The sequence below is a fragment of the Eleutherodactylus coqui genome, chromosome 2, assembly GCF_035609145.1.
Source record: "Eleutherodactylus coqui strain aEleCoq1 chromosome 2, aEleCoq1.hap1, whole genome shotgun sequence".
NCBI classification, from domain to species: Eukaryota; Metazoa; Chordata; class Amphibia; order Anura; family Eleutherodactylidae; genus Eleutherodactylus; species Eleutherodactylus coqui.
Window position 1 is genome coordinate 106355908 of NC_089838.1, and position 22125 is coordinate 106378032.

General features: G+C 41.5%; 1 protein-coding gene across 1 annotated transcript in view; it reads left to right on the plus strand.

Moving 5' to 3' along the window:
- AFAP1L1 (actin filament associated protein 1 like 1) overlaps positions 1–22125 on the plus strand; it is a 70176-nt gene that overhangs the window by 41708 nt on the left and 6343 nt on the right. The window contains exons 2-13 of the mRNA XM_066591297.1: positions 2768–2896; positions 5976–6053; positions 7069–7257; positions 7617–7715; positions 10956–11167; positions 13162–13341; positions 14527–14607; positions 15497–15587; positions 19262–19414; positions 20709–20920; positions 21816–21961; positions 22044–22110. Coding sequence (XP_066447394.1) covers positions 2768–2896; positions 5976–6053; positions 7069–7257; positions 7617–7715; positions 10956–11167; positions 13162–13341; positions 14527–14607; positions 15497–15587; positions 19262–19414; positions 20709–20920; positions 21816–21961; positions 22044–22110 — 1637 coding nt within the window. The remainder of the gene's footprint in view (positions 1–2767; positions 2897–5975; positions 6054–7068; positions 7258–7616; positions 7716–10955; positions 11168–13161; positions 13342–14526; positions 14608–15496; positions 15588–19261; positions 19415–20708; positions 20921–21815; positions 21962–22043; positions 22111–22125) is intronic.

The window sequence follows — 22125 nt, forward strand, 5'->3', positions numbered from 1 at the left end:
GCCTTGATGTTCTGCCATTGTAAACAGCCGAGATAAGGTTGTATCCATGCCTGCCTTTGTACTTCTCTCCTTCTTCACATTCCTCCTGCCTCTTCAACTCCTAAGACTGTCGGCTGAAACCTCACAAGTGCTCTTCATCTTCCTTTTTATACCAATAAGCTTAACATTTCAAAAATTGAAATCTCCAAAGTTTCTAGGCAACTGCAAGTAATAACTCTGCTTTTTTTTTTTTCTTTTTGTCCTACATTTCAAACTTTGAAAAAAGCACATTTTATATTTTTTTGGTAAGCATTATTAAAACAGATTTAAGTAATATAATAAGCTCTGCTGTTTTGATAAATACCTGCACTCCCGATAAAATTACAGTACAGAAAATTCCGTACATAATAGTTATGTTCCTCTTCTATTCCTCCTGGAAATGTATGATTGGCTGTGTGCTAGCATTGCCCTTCTTAATAGGCATGTTGCTAAACAGTCTGAAACTGTCCAATCCAAATTGACAGTGCCGTACTGTTCACAAGGGGAAGAGATATTTACTTATACATTTCCAGGAGGAACTTCTTTCTAATATACATTATCATGTGGGAAATCTGTGGGAATCTTTTGTGTTCCAGTGATGATAACCAGCAAATAGGATTTCTCCAAGTAAGGGGGCCTTTACACGGGACTACTATTGCTGCTGTGGTGTTCCAGCGGACACCCAGACATGAGGCCCACGCTGAGGAGCTGGGAGGGTAGAGTTGGCACGGTGGCTCTTACCAGACTCCTCCCCGGAGGGACACCTGCAACCTCAGGCCAAGTACCACTAGGCCTCTTCCAGGCACCGCTGGGACAGCGATTACCTGTATATGCGCAGTGGACTGTAGACTTGTCACGCGTGACACCACTGTTCCTTACACACTGGTATGATCCTCGGCAGAGAAATGAAGGTCCACACACATAACTTTAGTACAACAGTCCCTGGGAATGGACAGGGGCTGGAAAAACCTTACTTGTAACTTGACAGTGTGCAGCTTAATACACACCAGTGCAAGTAAGACAGTAGACTTGAGGTCAGGGAGGAGACACAGGATGACATCGGTCCTACAGTCCATGTTATCTGTAGGGTACTGCTCCTGGAAGGGGTACACTATGGAGGAGGATGGGGGTAGGATCACTTTACAGACACTCGGCACTTAGATTACTGCACAACGGACTCTTCTCTCCACTCAGCTCTCACTTTCAGATGAGGGTGCCTGGAATAGGGGCATTGGGAAACCTTTCTTCCACCTCCATTCTCTTCACAACATGAGGGTTGAAGGAACCCCCATGTGGCCTTCACTCTCACTACCATTGAAAATTATGGAACTACGCACCACACCCCAATCACTTACATTTAGAGGGTACAGACATCACGTTACTAGACAGATATTAATACTTTTCCAGACATAACCTAGCCACATCCAGACATTAACCTCGCATATGCTGCAGCTGTGCAATACACATAAGAGACTAGACAGTTTGCAAAGTGCATCTACACAAAAGACATGACATTTCTGGAGGGGCAAGAAAAATAGATTTCGGGCCACTACATCGCTCGTGTGAAAAACACAGTGGTAGTGGTGCAGTGAATGGGGGTGGAGCGCACCGGAGATCTTTCATCGGTCTGCCTTCATTTATTGTGAACAGGCAGTTCTTCAAATGTTACTTTTGCACAGGCTTACCTTTGGCCAAAAAAACTATTTTAAGCTATAGTTGCCCCCATGTCAGTTCTCGCTCAATGTGAACAGGCAGTCGCTCATCGATGAACAACTGCCTGCTCGTGGTGAATGGAGGCGGGTGGCCGGAAGAGCTCTCCAGTGTGCTCTGCCTCCATTCAATGGACAACTATCGCTCTTGTGTGAAAGCATAGGATCAACAGTCGTTCCACATGAAGGTGCCCAAAGATGAGTGACTGGCTGTTTACACCAAGCGAGAAGGTGCTTACTAATCATTTTATTACAGTGAGCCGAAACAAAGTGACCAGCGACTAATGAGCAATTTCTCAGGTCCTGTCAGGTCCCATGATTATATAGGACAATTATTACTTAAAATCACTTGTTTGAGCAACTTTTTAATTGTATTTTTCTTCAGCCAATATGTGGCTCTTTATAAAAGGACCTTTAGGCCGGCTTCACATGAGTATCTCCATGCGCATGAGCACTACGTTTTTGTGGAACAAACTTTGCTTTGTTTTTGCGCACGCATTGGCGGATTTTACTGTACTTTTTTGCACACGCAAAAAAATACACACCAATGCTCCCAGCCATTGAAATGGCTAATTAGTCTAATGAGTTCAAGATGTGTTCTTTTTTTCCTGCGCAATTATGCAGTGTTTCATACCTCTCCTAACCTAATGCGAATGCATTTCCACATCTATGGGGACTTCTGTTGTGCAAAACATGCTGCAGTTTTGTGTGTTTTTTTTTTTTTTTTGGTCTGGCCAAAATGCGCAGGAAAAATAGGTGAACGAATCCTTTGAAATCAATTTGCATGCGCAAATACGCTTGTGTAGAGAAACGGGAAAACTGTTGTCTGGTGAAGACAAGGTGCACTGAAGCCTTATGAAGTCTACTAGAAATTAAAATCCTGCTACTGGCCGGCCTCATAGAAAAGTAAGTGCTGCACGCTTCCGCCGGTCAGGTTATTGTAGGCTTTCATTGGTATAACGTTAAAGTGTGGGATTAGTAATTTATCATCTCCTGTTACTGATCTAGTACTCTGTATGTATATTTTTATCTGTCTTTAGTTCTAGACCAGCTGTTGCCGGAACTAAATGTGTTGCTGAAGCTTCTAGACCATGAATTCCTGAGTGCCACCACTAGAGAGAAACAAAGTGCAGTATGCAATATCCTGCGCCAACTGCAGCCGTCTCCCGGTAGGAATCATTTGTCGATGTGACTCAAAATTTTGTCCTGAAACTGGAAGGTCATTTTCAGCATGTGTTTTTTTTTGTTTTTTTTTTTGTTTTTTTTAATTTTTGGTAATTTGAAATTCGTGTGTGTGTTTATTTATTTATTTATTTATTTATTTATTTATTTATATAATATATATATATATATATATATATATATATCTTTTTTTTTTTTTGAAGATTCTGCTATTTTCAAACGGACCACTTAGCCTAATAGAATGACACCTTCTGTTCTGCAGAGAACTTTTCAGCGGTCACCTCACACACAGGATTGTAATGAGAAATGACATCTAAAAATACATGATACAGGATCCATCATTCACAATAGGTGATGGTCTCACCACAGATCACCTTTTTCCAGCACCCTACACAATTACCCCTGCACAGGTCAAAGAGCATGCCTACAACACGCTCAATGGGTGCCCTCCTGTATATTGTCTCTCTGGTCCATGCAGCTGTTGTAAAAGCATCTCTAAATGCAGCTCATGTACAGACTATAGAATAAAAAAAGATCTACAATCAGGAAATAAAAACAAAAAAGGAAATGTATCAATATCTGGTTTTAATCAGTAATAAAATATAGGTGATACATTCCTCACCTGAGGTCAAATTTCCACTCCATCCAAATATTAACTTAAGGAACATTGTATCGGTATGTCTGTACAATGAATACATTCGTCTATCAAGTAAACGTCTGCAGTGCTTTTTGGGAACAGATTTAGTCAGGGGAAGTCATACATATTAAATTGCTGACCTCTGGTGAAAAGTGCAACTTTTTTTTTAATTTTTTTTTTTTAGACTCCATATGATATTTAGGAGTTTATTATAGCATAAGAAATCAGCTAGCATTAAATATGAGACCCTTCAAAGGGATAAGCTGCCTGGATATATTTTCTGGCGTCTCAATTAGAACAGCTGGAGGGGTGTGGAGATAGAATTGGTGTAGGTTGAATGGGAGATTGATTTCTAAAATGACAGGTTGTAGCCCCTTATAACGATGTGCAAGAGAGGGCTAAAATAGATTATGTCCGACTAATACATTAACAATTACATACATACATAATCTATCCACCCCCACTGGAGAAATCCTAAATTGCCAGAGTTTTTTTTAAGTTGAAGTTATTTTCACCATGGGAGAAGAGAAAGGTAATCTTTTTGGAACAAGTACGGTTTTTTTAGAGTTTTAAACCATTCCGAGAGCTTTATTATGTTCCCCGGTGAATTTTCTTGGATGTTTTTGGAGCTCCGAAGGGTTAATATCTTATTTATATTGATGCTTTCTTACAATTTATAGCAATTCCCAAGAAAGGTAAAAGAAAAGTGGGGAAAAGATCTAGACCATATTGGTGAAGATAAATGGGCCACAGTGTTGCTTATGATTCCAATGATATGTCTGTCTGAAAGTCAACAAGTATGACAATTGTATTTAGTGCATAGAACTTATCATACTCCATTAACCCCTTCCCGCCACAGGGCGTAACTGTACGTCCTGGCAGGGAGGTACTTGGTGCAACAGGGTGTACAGTTACACCCTGAGGATAGCGTGAGATCAGAAGAGATCCCGCACTATCCAACAGTGGGATCTGGCTGTCACAGATAGCCCGGCTTCCCACTGCAACAGCGGGGGTGCATCGGAGCAGCAACCCCACTGTTAACCCCTTCCCTGCCACAATCTTTGTAGATTGCGGCATGTACAGGGTTCACAGGGGGAGCGGGCTCCCTCTGTGATGCCATTGGACTCTCGCTATATAATCGTGCAAAGCCGACGGGTTATCATGGAAACAGGACTCCAGATACCGGCGTACTGCATTGCCAGTGCCTATGATCACTAATACAAGCAATAAGGCATTGCAGGACAGATGTCCTGCAATGCCTGATCAGGGACAATAAATATGTTATTTAAAAAAAAAAAAAAATAAAGAAAAATGTAAAAAAAAACAAACCCTTTTTTGTGCTTTTTCTCATATTGGCATAAATGTTTGTTTTTTTTTAAATAAAATCCCACATATTTTGGTATTGTTGTATCTGTAATAAATTGAACACTCTTTTTATCTTACATGGCAAAAAGCGTAAAAAATACCCCTAAGAAACCCAACCCCCCCCCCCCATAAAAAACGGAGGGAAAATACTTTTTTTTTTTTTTTTTTGCATTTAAAAATGGTACCAATAAAAATTACAGCTCGTCTTACAAAAAATAAGCCCTCCCAGAGCTCCGTCCATGGAAAAATAAAAAAATTATAGCACTTTGAGTGCAGCAATTAAAAAAAAAAAAATGACTTCCATAAAAAGGGTTGTTTTTTTTTGCGGAAAAGTGGAAAACCTAAAAAAATAAGAATTTTCGTATCAGAATCGTACCAACCCCGCAGAAAAGATGTATTGTCATTTATGCTGCATGATTAACGCTGTTTAAAAAAAAAATGGCAGAATTGATGCGTTTTCTCTCCCTGCTAACATAAATAAAATTAATAAAAGTTTTATAATATACTCTATGTACCCAAAAATGGCACCAATAAAAACTACAGTTCGCCACACAAAAAGCCTTTGAATAATGGAGATGAAAATCCGCCAAAAATCGTTGCATCCTTAAGCCCAAAATAGGCCGTGTCCTTAAGGGGTTAAAGTTGTTTAACATGGGTATAAGTTTAAACTCAGACTGTCCAAAATGCTATAAGGAGCTGTTTGACTAAGTTTGAGGAAATTTGGGAATGATGGTCTGATGTATTTAATGGATGTTCACATCGAGTGCTCGTTGTATTGAGGTATTGTAGAGAAGCTGATGGGGTTTGGAGAGGGTGGGGGTGAGCAGATGGAGAAGAGTTTGGTGTGTGCTTTTGGGGGGGGGGAGGGATGGGGGTGATTACAATCAATCCTAACTAGTTTAAGCAAATCATATTGTTTGGGTGGGGTCATGCTATGCTCTATGTATATTATACTGATGCATGTATAAATGTCTTGCAATTAAGGGGTAGTAAATACAAATGTGACTGTTCATCTGTACTTCAGGTTCTGTTCTGTATTAACGACTTCTCTCTGATATCGTTAGGAGATGACTTCCAGTATATGAACACTGCAGCATACCACAATGGCACCAGCTTTGTGGAGTCCCTCTTTGAGGAGTTTGGTAGGTTATATTGAATAGGTGGTGTTAGGTTTGTGTTGAGGGTCCTAAAAAATCAAGTGATTTAAAGGGGCTGTACGCAACTGATAAAACCTGTCCGCTTTCTACCAAAAACGATAGCACTCCTGTTCACAGGTTGTTTATGGTGTTGATGGCTCTGCTCCATTCACCTCAGTAGAACTGAGCCGCAATACCAAAAACAGCCAGTGGACAGGTGTGGCACTATGTTTGGAAGAAATCCATTAAAGTTTCTCTAAGCCTGCACAATCCTTTTAATGTATCTATACTGTTGCTGGGTAGACAGTCAATGTCTTTTGATTTGTGTTTTTAATAAAACTGTTTAAAAAGTGACTAAAATAACCACACGAACCAGTAAGAAGTCAGTCGGTATCAGAATAATACAAAATGCTGTAAGAGCTCATCTCCGTCTTTCACCCACTAGGGCTTTATTCACATTCATGTCAGCACAATGTAACGATCATACGACCCATAAAGGAGATGAGGTTAGACGGGAGCGAGGACACACTGGGACGAGTGGCAGGCATTGCTTGCCCGACATTCTTCCCATGTAAACCCAGCTTAAAAGTACCCACATAAACACCTGTGAGTGACGTCTCACTCAATACAAACAGGCAGTCCTTGATCTTTGAATGACTGCCTGTTCCCATTGAATGGCGCTGGGCAGCCAGAAGAGATCCACCTCCATGCACTGAACTGTCATGCCTCACCGTCCCCCTCATCTAAAAGTATCCTAACACATACATCAGTGCTACATGCGAGTCGTACTTGTTCAATCTTCATGACCACTTGTTACTTCGTCCTTCATTAAACTTAACAGATCTAGAACATGTATGTCTGGGAAACTCTTTGTAACAGTGTCCGTAGTTCTTCATGAGTGCACACGTACGAGTACAACTACATTACTGGAAACACTCTTATGAATGTTATGTCCTATAAAGGAAATGTTGACATTTTGGAGATAAGTGGTTGACGGCCCGTGTATTTTTCTTGTTTATAGACTGTGACCTGCAAGAATTACGCGACATGCAGGATGACTATAGAGAAATAGAAGGCCCATCCTCTCCACCCCCACCTGCACCTTGTATCCCTCCACCACCATTACCCACTACTCCACCACCAGAAGATTATTATGAAGAAGCAGCGCCACTAGGACCAGGAAAGTCCACGGAATATATTACCTCCCGCAGTAAGTGGTTGCCAGCTTTTTCATTAAAGTTGACCTGCAGTAGTTTCATACTCTCTATATCCCACTAATTGGGGCATTCGTTGTCAACAAGTTTATGCAATTTGGCCCCTGGTCTCTTATGCTCCAAAGAACCAAAAGGGATGATGACCTAAAATTTCCAATGTAGTAATTTTTGATGCTCCACATTTTGGGAAGACTTGCCAAAATTGAGCTTCCTTTTTAAGACTGTTAGACTATTAAATCTAGTTGTCCATTTATGAGAGAGCTTCTGCTGCACCATTGTGATAGCAAGAAGTCAATGACAATATCCTTGCTTCTTTCTAGTGATAATTTCTGGTTTACCTTCCTGTTTTGTACAGATAGCTCTAGTCCTCCAAATTCCATAGAAGACGGATATTACGAGGAAGCCGATAATAATTATCCCCTGACGCAGATGAATGGCGAGCAGAAACACTCCTGTAAGTGACATAATACATGCTGCAACTTTGCATTGTGGAATATTCTATACATAAAGGAGATAGGAGGATAACCAGTAATAAATGGTGTAGTCAAAAAGACTGATCCAGCACTATATCTCAGTACTGATGTCCTACATGGAAATAACAGAGTAGTTGAAGAATAGGAAGGCATGGATGTTCTACACAATGGTATGATGCCCGGGCTCCTGGGGACCCCAGAACATGGATTTAAATTCAGTATTGTGGCCCCTGTAAGAGATGGAGAGTAAAACCCAATTACAAAGTTGAAGAGTAGCCTGTGAGAAGCAGAAATCCACTTTCCGCAACTCTCCGAGTCCCGCGGGACAGCTGCTATTACTGAAGTAGGAAAATGTACTCGGTGACCACCTTCTGCTACATTAGGGGCAGATCATCCAGGAAGTCATCCGCCATCGTCTGCAGGAGATTCAGGTTTTGATTCACATTAAATCCCTGTCCAACGACTGTTCCATGCATATATTAAATTAATAAATTGGAATATTAATTTATCTAATCGAGTCTTTTTTGGCGCATCAACACACCCGAAACACAAAGCACAATAAATACATATTTTATACAAACTGCTTCTTTGGAAAACCAAGATTAGAGCACCATGACCGTGACTTTTACATTATAATTTTTTTAACTCATTGAGGCAATACTATAATAGATACGTGAATAATTGTGCATTTTAGTTACATTTTTAGCTGTGCCTTATGTTTAGCAATAGCTAGAGAGAACTTTGCTTTTCCAAGTCTGGACTGGTGCAGAGCTTGGATGGAGAATTGTACTCACAATGCCCTCTGGTGGTAAGCATTGGTTTCGTTGCAGCTAAAACACAAAACTTGCATGAGGATAGTAATATTTTTGGTATACAGTATTGCTCTTTCCCAGGCATGGCTGCTCAGTGGCTACACATTAGATCAGGGGCGTAACTATAGGGGATGCAGTTGCACCCGGCCCAGGAGCCTTAGGGGGCCCATAAGGCCGCTGTTCCGCATACAGGTAGCCCAGTACTATGAGTAAAGCATTATAGTTGGGGGCCCTGTTACAAGTTTTGCATCGGGGCCCAGAAGCTTCAAGTTATGTCTCTGCATTAGATGATCGTTGTTGGTTGAATAGCCACTGAATAAACAATCATCTGGTAAACACTTGTGTCACGGATGCAGCCAGACACATTTTAGTCCATATTGGCTGTTAAAGTTGTTCAGACTGGCCATACATGTTCAGTGACACCGGGTGATGGACAATCAATCATTAAGGGAATGTTTTTGCAAAGGAAGATCGTCTGTTAGCGAAAGATCTTGCATATAAACAAAAAGGCTTTCATACGACTATTGCACAAAAATTTCAACTATGGCCAACTTCTTTCCATCATCGGTTGTTAAATTTCACCTGATGAACAATTGTTGTAGTTGGAATTGTTCATTTCCATCGACCTTCTAGTCTAATCTGTAAGGGGCCCAAACTGACTATAGGCAGTATCTGCATGGAGCTTGTATGTTGTCTGTCACGTGTCCCCTGCCCCCCACCCCCCCGTTTGCAATGGTTTGTTCCCACAGTGCGCTGATAAGTTATTTGGCATACACTATCCTACGAAAAGTTATTGGATGCCTAAGCAAGAATCCAAAGTAGTAGTTCTTTGAATAGATCAATACTTAGTGAGGCTCCTTTTGGCCCTAATGACATTGGATACTCTTCATAGCATACATTTTATTAATGCCTGATACACTTCAGCTGGTATTTCTCTCCATTCATCCTGCAAATGTCTGGCGAGTTCTTTGATAGAAGATGCATCAGACCATCTACAATGATGCAAGAAGTATTGTTATTGGACAGTTAGCAATAGAAGACAGTTCTATGCAGTGATGAATCGCATTACTCAACCTTTAAATCAGATGGGCGTACCTGGGTGTGGAGTTACCTGGGGAACACCCTTTGTCTGAGAGCGTTGTGCCAACCCTTATGTATGGTGGAGGTTCCATTATGGTCTGGTGATATTTTACATATCATGGTCTCAGTCTGTTGCTTGTAGTGACAAGAACCATGAACATGGAGGTGTACCTTGACATGTTAGAAATGTCAATGTGGCAATACTCTGGCAATGTGGCAATACTCTGGGAATGGTCAGCAATACTTCCAACAAGACAATGCACCTTGTCACAAATCCGGCGCTGTGTTACATTGGATTGAGGATATGGATGTTGCACGATTGGACCGGCTGCAAACCCTGGCCCAAAGTCCTAGCCCTAACCCTGTTTGAACATGTTTTGTAAGAACTGAAACGTTGGGTCAGGAAATCTGAAGGATGTCCATCTTCTTAGAGAGAACTCGCCAGACGTCTGCAGGATGAAGAGAAGGAAATACCAAGCATATCAGACATTAATAGCATGCCACGGGGAGTATCCAATCTCATTAGGGCCAAAGTAGGCCCCACAAAGTATTAATCTATGTATATAAATACTACTTTTGATTCTTCCTCAGGGATTCAATTACGTTTGGTTGGATAGCTTACTATGAAATAGTCCTCAGTGTGCATTTTAAACTCCTTGGGGACGGGGACTGCTGTGAAAGACCATCTCCGTACAGTGCTGCGGAATATATAGGCAGCCTGGAGTGTATATATAGAGGCAAAAAAAGGCACCGGCAGACTGGAGTGTATTTATAAGGGGTGAACACAAGTGCATTTTTATCCAAGCCAAACAGCTTAGAGGCTGTGAACATACTATAGGTGACATGTCGAAGTTGGCGGCTGAGCTGCAAATTTGGAGCCAGGACACAACCACTCTGCTCTCCCTTCTCCTTAAAAGACATGAAGCACTTTCTTGTGATTTTGAGTATAACCAAATAAGTTCTGTTTCTAGCCAAGTGCCCCTGAGAGAGCAATATACTCCAATCCTAGTCTTCTATACAAATTTGGCAACACTATACTATAATTTAGTTTTTGAATGTCAGTATCAGTTGGGCCATGGATAGATATACAGTATTTCTTATCAATCTCTGGTTTTAACACTTTTTTGGCATATGGTGGAGGCCTGTCTAAAGATGGTATCAATATGTATAGGTGTATGTATGTCACTTGGGGGGGTATTGAGAGATCATTTGTTCTAATGATCAGTCCTAGCTCAAAGACCCCACTGATGTCTCTGTAAATGGTCAGATGGGTCAATTTACCATTTATTTGAATGTTGCATGCTATAATATCTCTTTTTTTGTATATAGATAATGAATCTGATGGACTTAGCAGTTCCTATGAGTCTTATGATGAGGAAGATGAGGAGGGAAAAGCTCAGCGTCAAATGCACCAATGGCCTTCGCAGGAAGCTTCCTTGCATCTGGTCCGAGACAGCAGAATCTGCGCTTTCCTCTTGCGGAAGAAACGCTTTGGCCAGTGGGCCAAGCAGCTAACACTCATAAGAGACAACAAGTTACTGGTAAGAGACATGGAGGCTTCTGCTTGTTAGGTACTGTCCTGAGTCCAGAATAAAACAGACTGATATTGTCAGAATAGGAAGGAAGGAAGGAGGATATTGTCTATTACATCCCTCAATATCATAATATTGTGTCAGCCAGAAAGGATTTCCTGTATCCACATATCACGGGCCACCTTCATGGAAATAAACTAGAACGGTGAGATGGTGCACTAGTAGTGTTGGAGAGGTCACTGAACAGCCCTGGTCAGTCTACAGACCCTTAGCTGAGAACATCCACTGTAATTCGTGATGCCAGTGTTTCCGCCTGACACCTGATAAATCAGTCGGGATTTGTATTGCCAAAAACCTGTTACTTTTTAACATCTGCTTCTACAATGACATTGAGCCAATAACATTCAGTGCATTTAAAGGGGTCCATGGTTTAATGCCTAATTGTCAGCTAATGGAGCCAAAGAATATAATTATACAGTATGTTAAATTGTGATCCCAGGGACCATGACTGCAGGCTGACGAGCTGTGTGGAGGTACATTAAAAATAAGCATGCTCTTCCCTGCTACCATAGTAGTTCTCTGTGTAACCCAATCTAAGTTGTTAAATTCTCTGAGCTCGTCTTAAAGTGACCCTCCAGACCTGGAGAAATAAGTATGGCCGAACTGCTCCTCTGACTATCAGATGTACACTTGGCATAGTATACATTGTTAGACTTGGACATGGTCATCTGACTGGCCAGCACTGGTCACATGGACAGCGATGGTCAATCAAAGGTGGTGTAGTGTCTTAGACTAATCATGTATTCTAGTGCACCAAGCAGTCCGAGAAGCTGGTTTGGCCATCTTTGGTTCTCCAGGTTTTAAGACACCTTTTACAAGGGGCGATTATCACCCGAGTAATCACTGGAAATCGAGAATTCGAGTTATAGTTGTCTTGTGTACATGTGGCCACCAACAAGTCAGAGTGAGAAATCGCTCACTGGTCAGTCGCTTGTTTTGTTTTATTAACTGGGCTAAAAACCAAGCGGCGATCTGCCCATGTTAACAGAGAAGTCGTTTGCCGCGTATGAACAATATTTGCTCATCTGCTATTACACAGTGCAATTATTGTTTATTCGTTTTTTGATGAGATCATTCAAACTGGGGTTTCCATGGAAATTAATTTGCAAGTCATTCAAATATAAAATACAGTGACTACTTTTGATCAACCAGCGACTATTTTTTTTTTTTTTTTTTAATATGCTAAAACAAAATGACTAGCAACTTATCGCTCGTCACCCTGTTGGTGGTCATCTTTACACTGAACAACTATCATTTTGAATTCTCTTTTGAGTGATTATCAGGATGATAGTCGTCCCGTGTAATAGTACATGTTAACCTTCTATCTCCAAATAAGGGAGATGGAACAATACCTCTGCAGCGCCACCTATTGGAGGGCAGAATTCCTGTAAGTCAATGTTAGACTCTCTATAAAAATTTTGTAACAATGACTTGGAATTGAAAGCCAAGCTAGAATAACATACACAGACAGCTGTTTCGGGGTGTTTGTCCCTCATCAGTGTGCTAGTTTCTAGCGAGAGGTCTATAGATCTTAGGGAGAGCACCTAGAAGGTGAGTGAGGAGATTTATAAGGCCATTCATGCTCCTCTGGGTAATATGCAAATAAGGAAGGTGGAACAATACAATCTGGCACTGCACTTAGGTGCTCTCCCTAAGGAGAAACAATAGCATTCCTGACCTACACTTCTATCTCCTTTTACTTATTTCTATAGTGCTGTATCTATACATGGTGCAATACTACAAGGCAAGCACGGCATTCTAGCATTTCTCAGATTTATGAAGCTTGCCAGCACTTTTTTGGGAGATCCTTCTGTTAATAGAATAACTGATTATAAACAAAATTGCATACGAAGAAGAATTTACAATAGTTTGAGTTTTTCTGGCTGTTTGCACATGCACATCCTAATACTGCAGTACCGGTAATCTAATGTTTCCACCTACAGTGTTATAAGAGCTCCAAAGACCAGCATCCACACTTGGAAATGCCCTTACCCCTGTGCGGTGTAAGTTATGTGCCTAAAGATGGAAGACGGAAGAAGCATGAGCTGCGATTCTGTCTACCTAATTCGGAGCTACTTGTGTTGGCGGTTCAGAGTCGGGAGCAGGCTGAAGAATGGATGAGGGTAATGCACTGATAAACATAGTTGCCCCACTGTACACCTACCTATACATCACAACCATATGTCTGTAGTAGAAAGAGTTATAAAGGCAAAACGGTAGAGTACAATGGTCCCTGTCTCCGTCAGGACAATCACATATGTGTGCACCCACGGGCGGCCCATGCTATTTATTTAAAAAGCATAGAACCTATTTAAGGGCACGTTCACCTGTAGTGGAAAATCAGCATGAAAACCACATCAGTGATGCAGGTTTGGATGCGATTTATTTATTTAAACCGCTGGCGAATCACACCGGCCGACAATTCCCACAGCATTGCTATGGAAAGCGCCGGCACCTGTCCACGAGCAGAGAATCATTCGAATTTCCCCCGATTCTCCGCGGCCAGCCTATCTATTAGATAGGGCTGACCGGCAGAGATTCGGCGGCGGCTCCCGCGGGAGAGCTTCGCTGCAGGATACCACATCGCCCGTGGACAGCCGGCCTTAAGAACGAAAAAACACAGGTGTTTTGGGGTTTTTTTTAGTTTTTTTTTCTCATCCGTGTGCTGTCTGTTTTTAACTGACTGAACACGGACAGCATATGGACCCGTTAAAGTAAATTGGGCTATTAACATAGGTATTTTTTACGCGAGCTACTGGGCTGCATAACAAAAAAAACCGCATCATGTCCTATTCTGGTCCGTATTCACAGACCAGAACTGACCATGAAAGTATATAGAAGCATAAACCTTTTTTTGCAAATATGAATGTTACATACGTGTGCCTTTTTTTATTTATTTTTTTTAACGCAAGTTGCCAGGAAACAGAAAAAAATAGTGACCTCAATTGGGCCGCCTTATGTTTTGTTTTTTTTTTTCTTCCTGCGTATGGAAAAACAAATGACGCACAGATGGCACATAACCATAAAAAAGGCACTTGCGCAACAAAAACGTATGCAACACTGACGCACACGCTGTGGAATAAGTCTGTTTTTCATGGACCGAAATTGCATACGCCTGTGTGAATGAGCCCTGACATGTTGTATTGTTTGTGAATACGTGTATATACTTAAAATGTGCGCAATAATGCTACAATGAAACTAGTACTTTAATATCTGCAGTGACATAACACTGAGTTAGGTACTATGATACACTTATATGATCAGTTATGCCGGAGCAGAGTTCTTTTCATACGGCTATATATCTGTAGGTCATCAGAGAGGCCAGCAGCCCGCATCCAGCGCAGCCCCTGGCATCCCCGGCACTCCGGCATAAACTAGACCTGGACAAGGTGAGATACACTGTATTCACTTCTATTAGATATCAGCCAAGAGGCCGAAGCCATACTCGCATATACTATGTTACTTACGGCTGATTTACACGCAATGGTGTTATCGCTAAACATTCGTCCAAATTACGTCTTTCGAGCGATAGCCGTTGCGTGTAAATGTGTGCCCATCGTACACTTACTGTGCACTCTTCATCCATAGCTGAGTTCAGCTCAGCATAAAATCCATTGTCCCTGATAAGAGGGACCGCATGCTGTGTTCTCTGTGGGCAGCGCTGATAGCATTGTATGCAGCAAGCAGTCCTTGGCAGAACAATAGTGATGTATTTGGAGAACAGACCACCTGCTGTTCTCTAAATACATGCAAGTGAGGCTAGTTAGCTACTAATGGGCTGATTGGCTCATTAGTAGCTAATGCAAAATGACGAATTTGAGCGATCCTCTTTGCATGTAAATGGACCTTTACAGTGAGGGACAACAATCTTGTAAACTGGGGCACATAATGGACAACAGACAATAATCTCTAAAGTTTCTGTTTACTGCGATCCATGATCACACTGATTTAAAGTGTGTATTCAAAGTGGTCTCTAGTTAACTTAATGACTGTTGAAGAGTTCTGTAATATTGTAATATATTTCTTTAAATCCCTCACCATTTTCAAGACCTGTGTTTGCAGTGTCCTACAGGTCATTAATACAAACCCATTGGCACTCCAAGATTTTTTGTTTTTCCTATTCCCTGTCCGCAAGCAGAGATGTTGTATAGATTTTTATTGTACAATGATTAAGCTTGACTTACTACCAGAACCCCCCCCCCCCCCCCACACCCATTGATTATAGAGAAAATCATTGAAGATTGTAGTCTGATAATTTGTCCCTTAATTTGTTTGCAGAGACTATCCCATGACAAAACATCGGATTCGGACAGCGCTGCTAATGGAGAGAACAGCTCCCCCAGCAGTGGGAAAGAGAACCGGGACAATTGTGAGTCCTCCTACTACAATATCGGACCTATTGTCTTTGCTTTTCCAAGGCTTTACAAGATACAAATTGCAATAAAAATTGTTGTAAACTTGCATGTAACATCCAAGTGTTATCTTAGGAGTTAAACTGGTTTAGATGCTCTCTGCTACCGGTATACTACGTATAAGCTGGGAGACCATTTCAAAGCAAATGTGTCATCAGAAAAATGACCTATTGTGTATCAAGTTTTTGTTAAATATTCTTTAGTAATTTTTTACATTTTTGATGTTTTGACTAATTAAAAAAAAATATATATATATATATATATTTATATATTAATCTCAGTCGTAATATCGGCAAAAGAAAAAATATATATATATATAAAATATGTATTGCCGAAATTCTGCAGTATTTACACCCACCACTAAAGGTCACAGAAGGGGAAAAATAAAGACCTAAAAGCAATCACAAAAAAGGCCATATATTTACTGGCTAAGGAATGCATATAGCTGCATCCTCTCACCATGCAGGCAGCAGACTACCAGATGAGGGAGCTAATTACACCTGTGAGGGACACCGATGAGACAGCCACTCACACTGCCGCTTAATATAGAGGGGGGTGGCTGCTTGGTGTAGACTTCCACATACAGTGGATACAACATGGCAGACCATTCTGATACATGTAGTGCACCATGCAGACCAGCAACCTATTAATGATGCCATAATAGTTTGGTGGGTTGCCCTGCACCTCAAAAAGTGAACCACATTGGTACTGCCACCCTGGGCTCCCCCTGGAGTTTTCAAGCCACACTGCATGTGAATAATAGATAATAAATGCAAGGCATTAGTTGGACTTTGTATCCACTCTGTGTGGGATTATACACCCAGCAGCCACCCCCCTCTATATTAAGAGGCAGTGTGAGTGGATGTCTCATCGGTGTCCCTCACAGGTGCAATTGGTTCCCTCATTTGGTAGTCTGCTACCTGCATGGTGAGAGGATGCAGCTATATGCATTCCTTAGTCAGTAACTATATGGCCGTTTTTGTGACCACCAAAAGGTCCATTTACACTGGACGATTATAGCTCACAATTCATTCAAATGAATGAAAATGCACGATAATCACTGCGTCCAAATGCAAAAACATTGTTTACTATGTTTTTATGTTTTTGTTATCGCTCACTTTCAGCCAGCATAAAAATCATCACTTCTCACTACGTGTTAACTCTCTCCACTGTGAAGTCGGCGAGGATCTGCCTGTCTAAACGCTCTGCACGAGCGCTAATAACTAGCAGTGACCTCTCCCTTTAGACTGGAAGATCATTCTGTCTAAATGTACCTTAAGCCTAATAATACACTTAGACTGCCTGTTCCCTAAAAAAAAAAATTTTTTTTCATTAGTCATTCCATTAACGTCAGCGGTAGGAGTAGGGGGGCTTTACACGGAACTATCGACCGAAAAATCATTCAAACAAGCAACTGATCTCAGTAGTTGTTTGTTTCACTTGAGCCAAAATAAAGCAACTAGTGAGCACCTTCTTGCTCAGTGTAAACAGGCAGTCGTTCTATTTTCAGTGACTGCCTGTTCGCAGTGAATGAAGGCGGGCGGCTGGAAAACATCTCCAGCACAATCTGCCTCCGTTCACTGAACGACTTGCTCCTGTGTAAACCACAGAGTGACAGTCCCCTCCTCCTGTGTAATGCCCCATTTACACGGGCCAAGCTGTCGGGCAAACGATGCCTGGCAGTTCATTGCAGTGATGCCGATTCCTGCGCTATTACACAGGAATAGGTATCCTTGCCATAACTCACAGCGCTGCTGGCATGGAGACAGAGCGTTCACCCACCCACCTCCATTCGCAGCAAGCAGACAGTCATTCAGAAGTGAACGACTGCTGTTTACACTGAATGGCGTGGAATTAAGTTTTCTACATGCAGAAACTGAACGACTAAACAACTCTCATTCAGTCGCTTCGTGCGTGTATATGGGACGACTATCGATTTTTGGGGGATTTTCATCTCCACCTTTTCTAATAAAGGCATAACATTTATTTATTTATTTTTTCCCCGTCGACATGGCCATATGAGGCCTTGTTTTTTACCGTGGCAAACTGTAGTATTTATTGATGACCTTTTTGGGTACATAGACTATATTTTAAAACTTTTTTCTATAAATTTATTTGAAATAGGAGGGAGAGAAAACACATCAATTTTTGCCATTGTTTATTTTTATTTATTTTTTTACAGTGTTAATCATACAGCATAAATGACGCACTACATTTTTTGGGGGGGTTGGTACGATTACAATGATATCAAAATCCTTTATCATTTTTTTTTTTTTTTATTTTTTTTTTTAAGTTTTTCCACTTTTCCACAATAAAACCCCTTTTTGGGGGGGAAATTATTATTTTTTTAATTGTTGCATTTATAGTCCTATAACTTTTTTTTTTTTTTTTTAATCTTTGAAGCTCTGTGAGGGCTTGTTTTTTTGCATGACGAGGTGTAGTTTTTATTGGTGCCATTTTGGGGTACATACAGCACTTTTTGTCATTTTTTTATTGCGTTCTTTGGATGGCAAAATGAAAAAAATAAGCATTTTGCCTCAGTTTTTTAGGGTATCTGGGATTTTAATTTTTATTTTTTTATACTAATAGTGAAAAAAGTACAAAAGAGGTTTTTTTTTTTTCTTTTTTTTTCTTTCTTTTTTTTTTTGTACGCTTTTTTTTTTATCCCTGTAGAGGACTTTTACTATAACAGCTATGATCGCTATGATAAAGCATTGCAGGACTTCTGTACTGCAATGCCTTATCGCTTGTAATAGCGTTGCTAGGCAATGGCAAAGCAGGACACCTGTATCTGGCTTCCTGTAGCCATGGCAACCCGTCGGCCCTCCGAGATTACATCTCCGGGGTCCGATATTGGCAACAGCCGTCTGCTGCTGCCAAATGGCGTGGAATCTCTTCTGGTCTTGTGCTATCCATAAGGTATAAGTGTACACTTACGCCCTGTGGCGTCAAGGGTTTATTCGGCCAGCGCTGTCCACATGAGTAGCATTGACCAGTCACATCAGCATGTAATGTCTAACTACTAATGCATAGTAATTTGAGATGAGCAAGCGTACTCGCTAAGGCAAACTACTCGAGCTCGTCTCAAAAAATTCGGGTGCCGGCGGGGAGAACGGGGGGGAGATCTCTCTCACTCCCCCCCGCTCCCCCCACCGGCCCCCGAATCTTTTGAGACAAGCAGGCAGGTACTCGCATAAGGCACTACTCGCTCAAGTAGTTTGCCTTAGCGAGTACGCTCGCTCATCTCTAATAGTAGTGTACACTGTGTATCAGGTAGTCGGAGAAGCCGTGCAGCCAACTATGTTTCTCCAGGACCGGAGGGTCACTTTAATTGCAGCTCATACAAGATGGTCCATATTTCTCTTCACACAATAGAATAAAAGAATCTACAATCACAAACTAAAAAGAGATTAGAAAATAGAAGATATTTCACTACCTGGTCCTAATTAGTAAAAAGGTGATACATTTCCTTTTAAGTAGTAGATTTCAAATACCACATTCATGATTACTTACAATATTCCAGATGCCGTTTAATGGGAATTAAGTTCTTCTCTTTTGCTGGGATTGAGCTTGGTATGGGCTAATATTCCGTATAGAGATCAGTGCTAACGAACATTAATTGTGTCTCTAGCAAAGTGTCGGAGGACGGGTCTGGCTGACCTGAAAGGCTCCATGAGCCGAGCGGCAGGGAAGAAAATCACAAGGATAATTAGTTTCTCTAAGAAGAAGCAGTCGGCTGAGGAGCAGCACACCTCCTCTACAGACGAAGATGTCCCCTGCTGTGGTAGGTGGCAGCATAAAAGTGACACGCTATTGTGTCCTCCAAAAAAACATATTTTGTCCTTTTGTAGTCCTTTTGCTTCATTAAAGTAAATGGTTCCATTTGAATATCCCCAATTAGTGAAAATTACTGTTTTTGAGCATTTAAGCAGAACACCTTGCCTGAAAGTTCAATGCAGAGCTTGAGCACATGGCCATTTTTTCGCTTTTTGTTTTCTTTTTCCTCTCCTATCTACTTTCAAAAAAGCCATGTCCTTTACTCGGCCAGATAAAATGCCCATAGTGAGTGCCAATTTCCAAGTTTAACCAACTCGCTACATTGTCAGACTAGGCTTTAGGCAGCGTTCCCACACAGCAAAAACTGCTTGCAGCTGAAACTCCCCACAGACCTTGGCTGCCAATAGCCGCACAATCTTGCCAACATGATCGGCTAGATCATGCAGCCGTTGGCTCCCGCGACTGGATGGGGTTTAGGGGCAAGCCGTTTTTGCTGTATGGGAATGCAGCCTTGTATGCTGCAATAATGGTGTGGGGTTTTTTGTTTTTTTTCTTTAATATGTTGGGTATAAATGACAAGCAGATTTCTTTCATAGAAGGGGATCAGGGTTGCCAACTGTCTGTAAATTTCTGGGCACTCTGTAAAAATACGGCATGTCTTTCAATGTTCATCAAAAAAAATTAAATGTTTTTGAGGGCATTATTACTAAGGGAGTCATTAGGGGATATTATTACGGAGTAGGGGCATTACTAATGAGTGGGAGTTTGAGGCATTATTACAAATGGGGGCATGCGTTGGCCATTTTGAATGCCATCCTCTTGGATACAACTCATCATCTTGGATACAATGTAGGGCTAAAAAAAAGTGCCTTGGCATGATCCCACAGATTGGACACCTTTTGGATTTCTATTGGATTTGGGTTTTCTGTTTTTTGAAAACGTGGTGGCTACCCAATTGGACCCCTACGCCCAATCTACTTTTGGGGAAACTGCACATCATGATGGTCTCTTTCAATGCGTCCGTAATGAGACTTGTTGGAAGAATAACGGAAACAAGATTTCTCAGAAATGTGGGAACACCCATATACCCAATTTCTTTAGCTTTTGTGTTTTTATGGCTTTTTATACCTTTGATGGATATCTAAAAAGTTATTCTCTTTCACCCACAAACCATTGCATACATTGACTCAAAATTGTTTTGCATTTCCTTGTCCTACCTTGTATGGATTATTGTCTGCCATTGCGCATTCAAATCTATACCCGACATGGCATTACATTCTCCGTTTCACTGTCTGCCCCAGGTTTCCTGAATGTGTTTGTGAATCCGTGCTGGAAGGAGCGTTGGTGCCGATTAAAGGGACAGACTCTCTATTTCCACAAAGACCGCAATGATCTCCGGACTCATGTTAATTCTATTGCGTTGCGTGGCTGTGAGGTATCGCCAGGATTTGGGCCTCGGCATCCATTTGCTTTCAGGATACTACGCCAAAATCAAGAAATCTCTGTGTTAGAGGTATATTCCTCTTTTGTACGTTTGACATAATCTATATGAATGCATTAAATCTTAAGCCCCATTTAGACGGGACGAATGTTGGGCAAACGATGCCTGACAATCGTCCCCATATACACTCGCTACCGTGCTGTTGCACGGCAGCTAGTATCGCTGGCAGCTGGGCGGGGAGGCTGCAGGAGATTTCTCTCCTTGCTCTCCCCCGCCCCTCTCCCTTAACATAACATAGCAGCCGTTCAATACTCAACAGCTGCTATGTACACTGAACGATCAGCTCATAGTTTATGCAGCATAAACTATGGAAGATGAGCTGAATGAGCAATCAGTGTAAATAGCAGCTGTTCAGTATTGAACAGCCGCTATGTGAAGTGAAGAGAGTGAGGAGAAAAAACTACTGCAGCCACCCCGCTGACAGCTAGCGATACTAGCTCCCATGCAGCAGCATAGGAGTTAGTATGTGCGGGGACGAGTGGCGGGCATCGTTGCCCGACATTTGTCCTGTCTAAACGGACCTTTTGACATGACCTATATCTATAAACTTCTTAACAAGCCAATTGCTCATACAGCTTTGAACTGTAAGTGCTCCCTCTCGCTCTAATTGGTGAGCAACGTTTGGTGGAATTAGCAACTACCAATATGCTGTAATTTAGGTTACTTTTACACGGGCCGATAGTCACCCAAGTAATCACTCAAAAAGAGCAATTACGGATGACTGTCATCTCTTTTAAACGTAGTACCCAACTTGGCAAGTGAGCGGGAATTGTGCTTTTGACACTCTTAAACGTTTCCAAGCCTTAGGGCAGCGGTCAGTCACTTTAAGCGTCTGCCAGTCCTGCTGTGTGAATGTGTACCCTTATATGCAAATATCTTGTGTCTCATTAGTCGTGTTTTTTTCCAGGCCAGCAGTTCTGAAGAAATGGGTCGTTGGCTGGGTCTTCTACTTGCTCAAACGGGCTCCAAAACCCGGCCTGAGGCCCTGCACTATGACTATGTAGATGTGGAAACCATAGCCAATATAGTGACCGCTGTTCGCCACTCTTTTCTGTGAGTTACAAATAATCGTAAAAGCTAACCGTGTATGGCTAATGTATTTTCTATACTAACACAATTTGATCCTTACTTTCAGGTGGGCAAAATCCTCCCGCAGTGGCAGTATTGACTCTCGAGTCTATGATGATGTGGCATATGAAAAGGTATATACTAGGCTG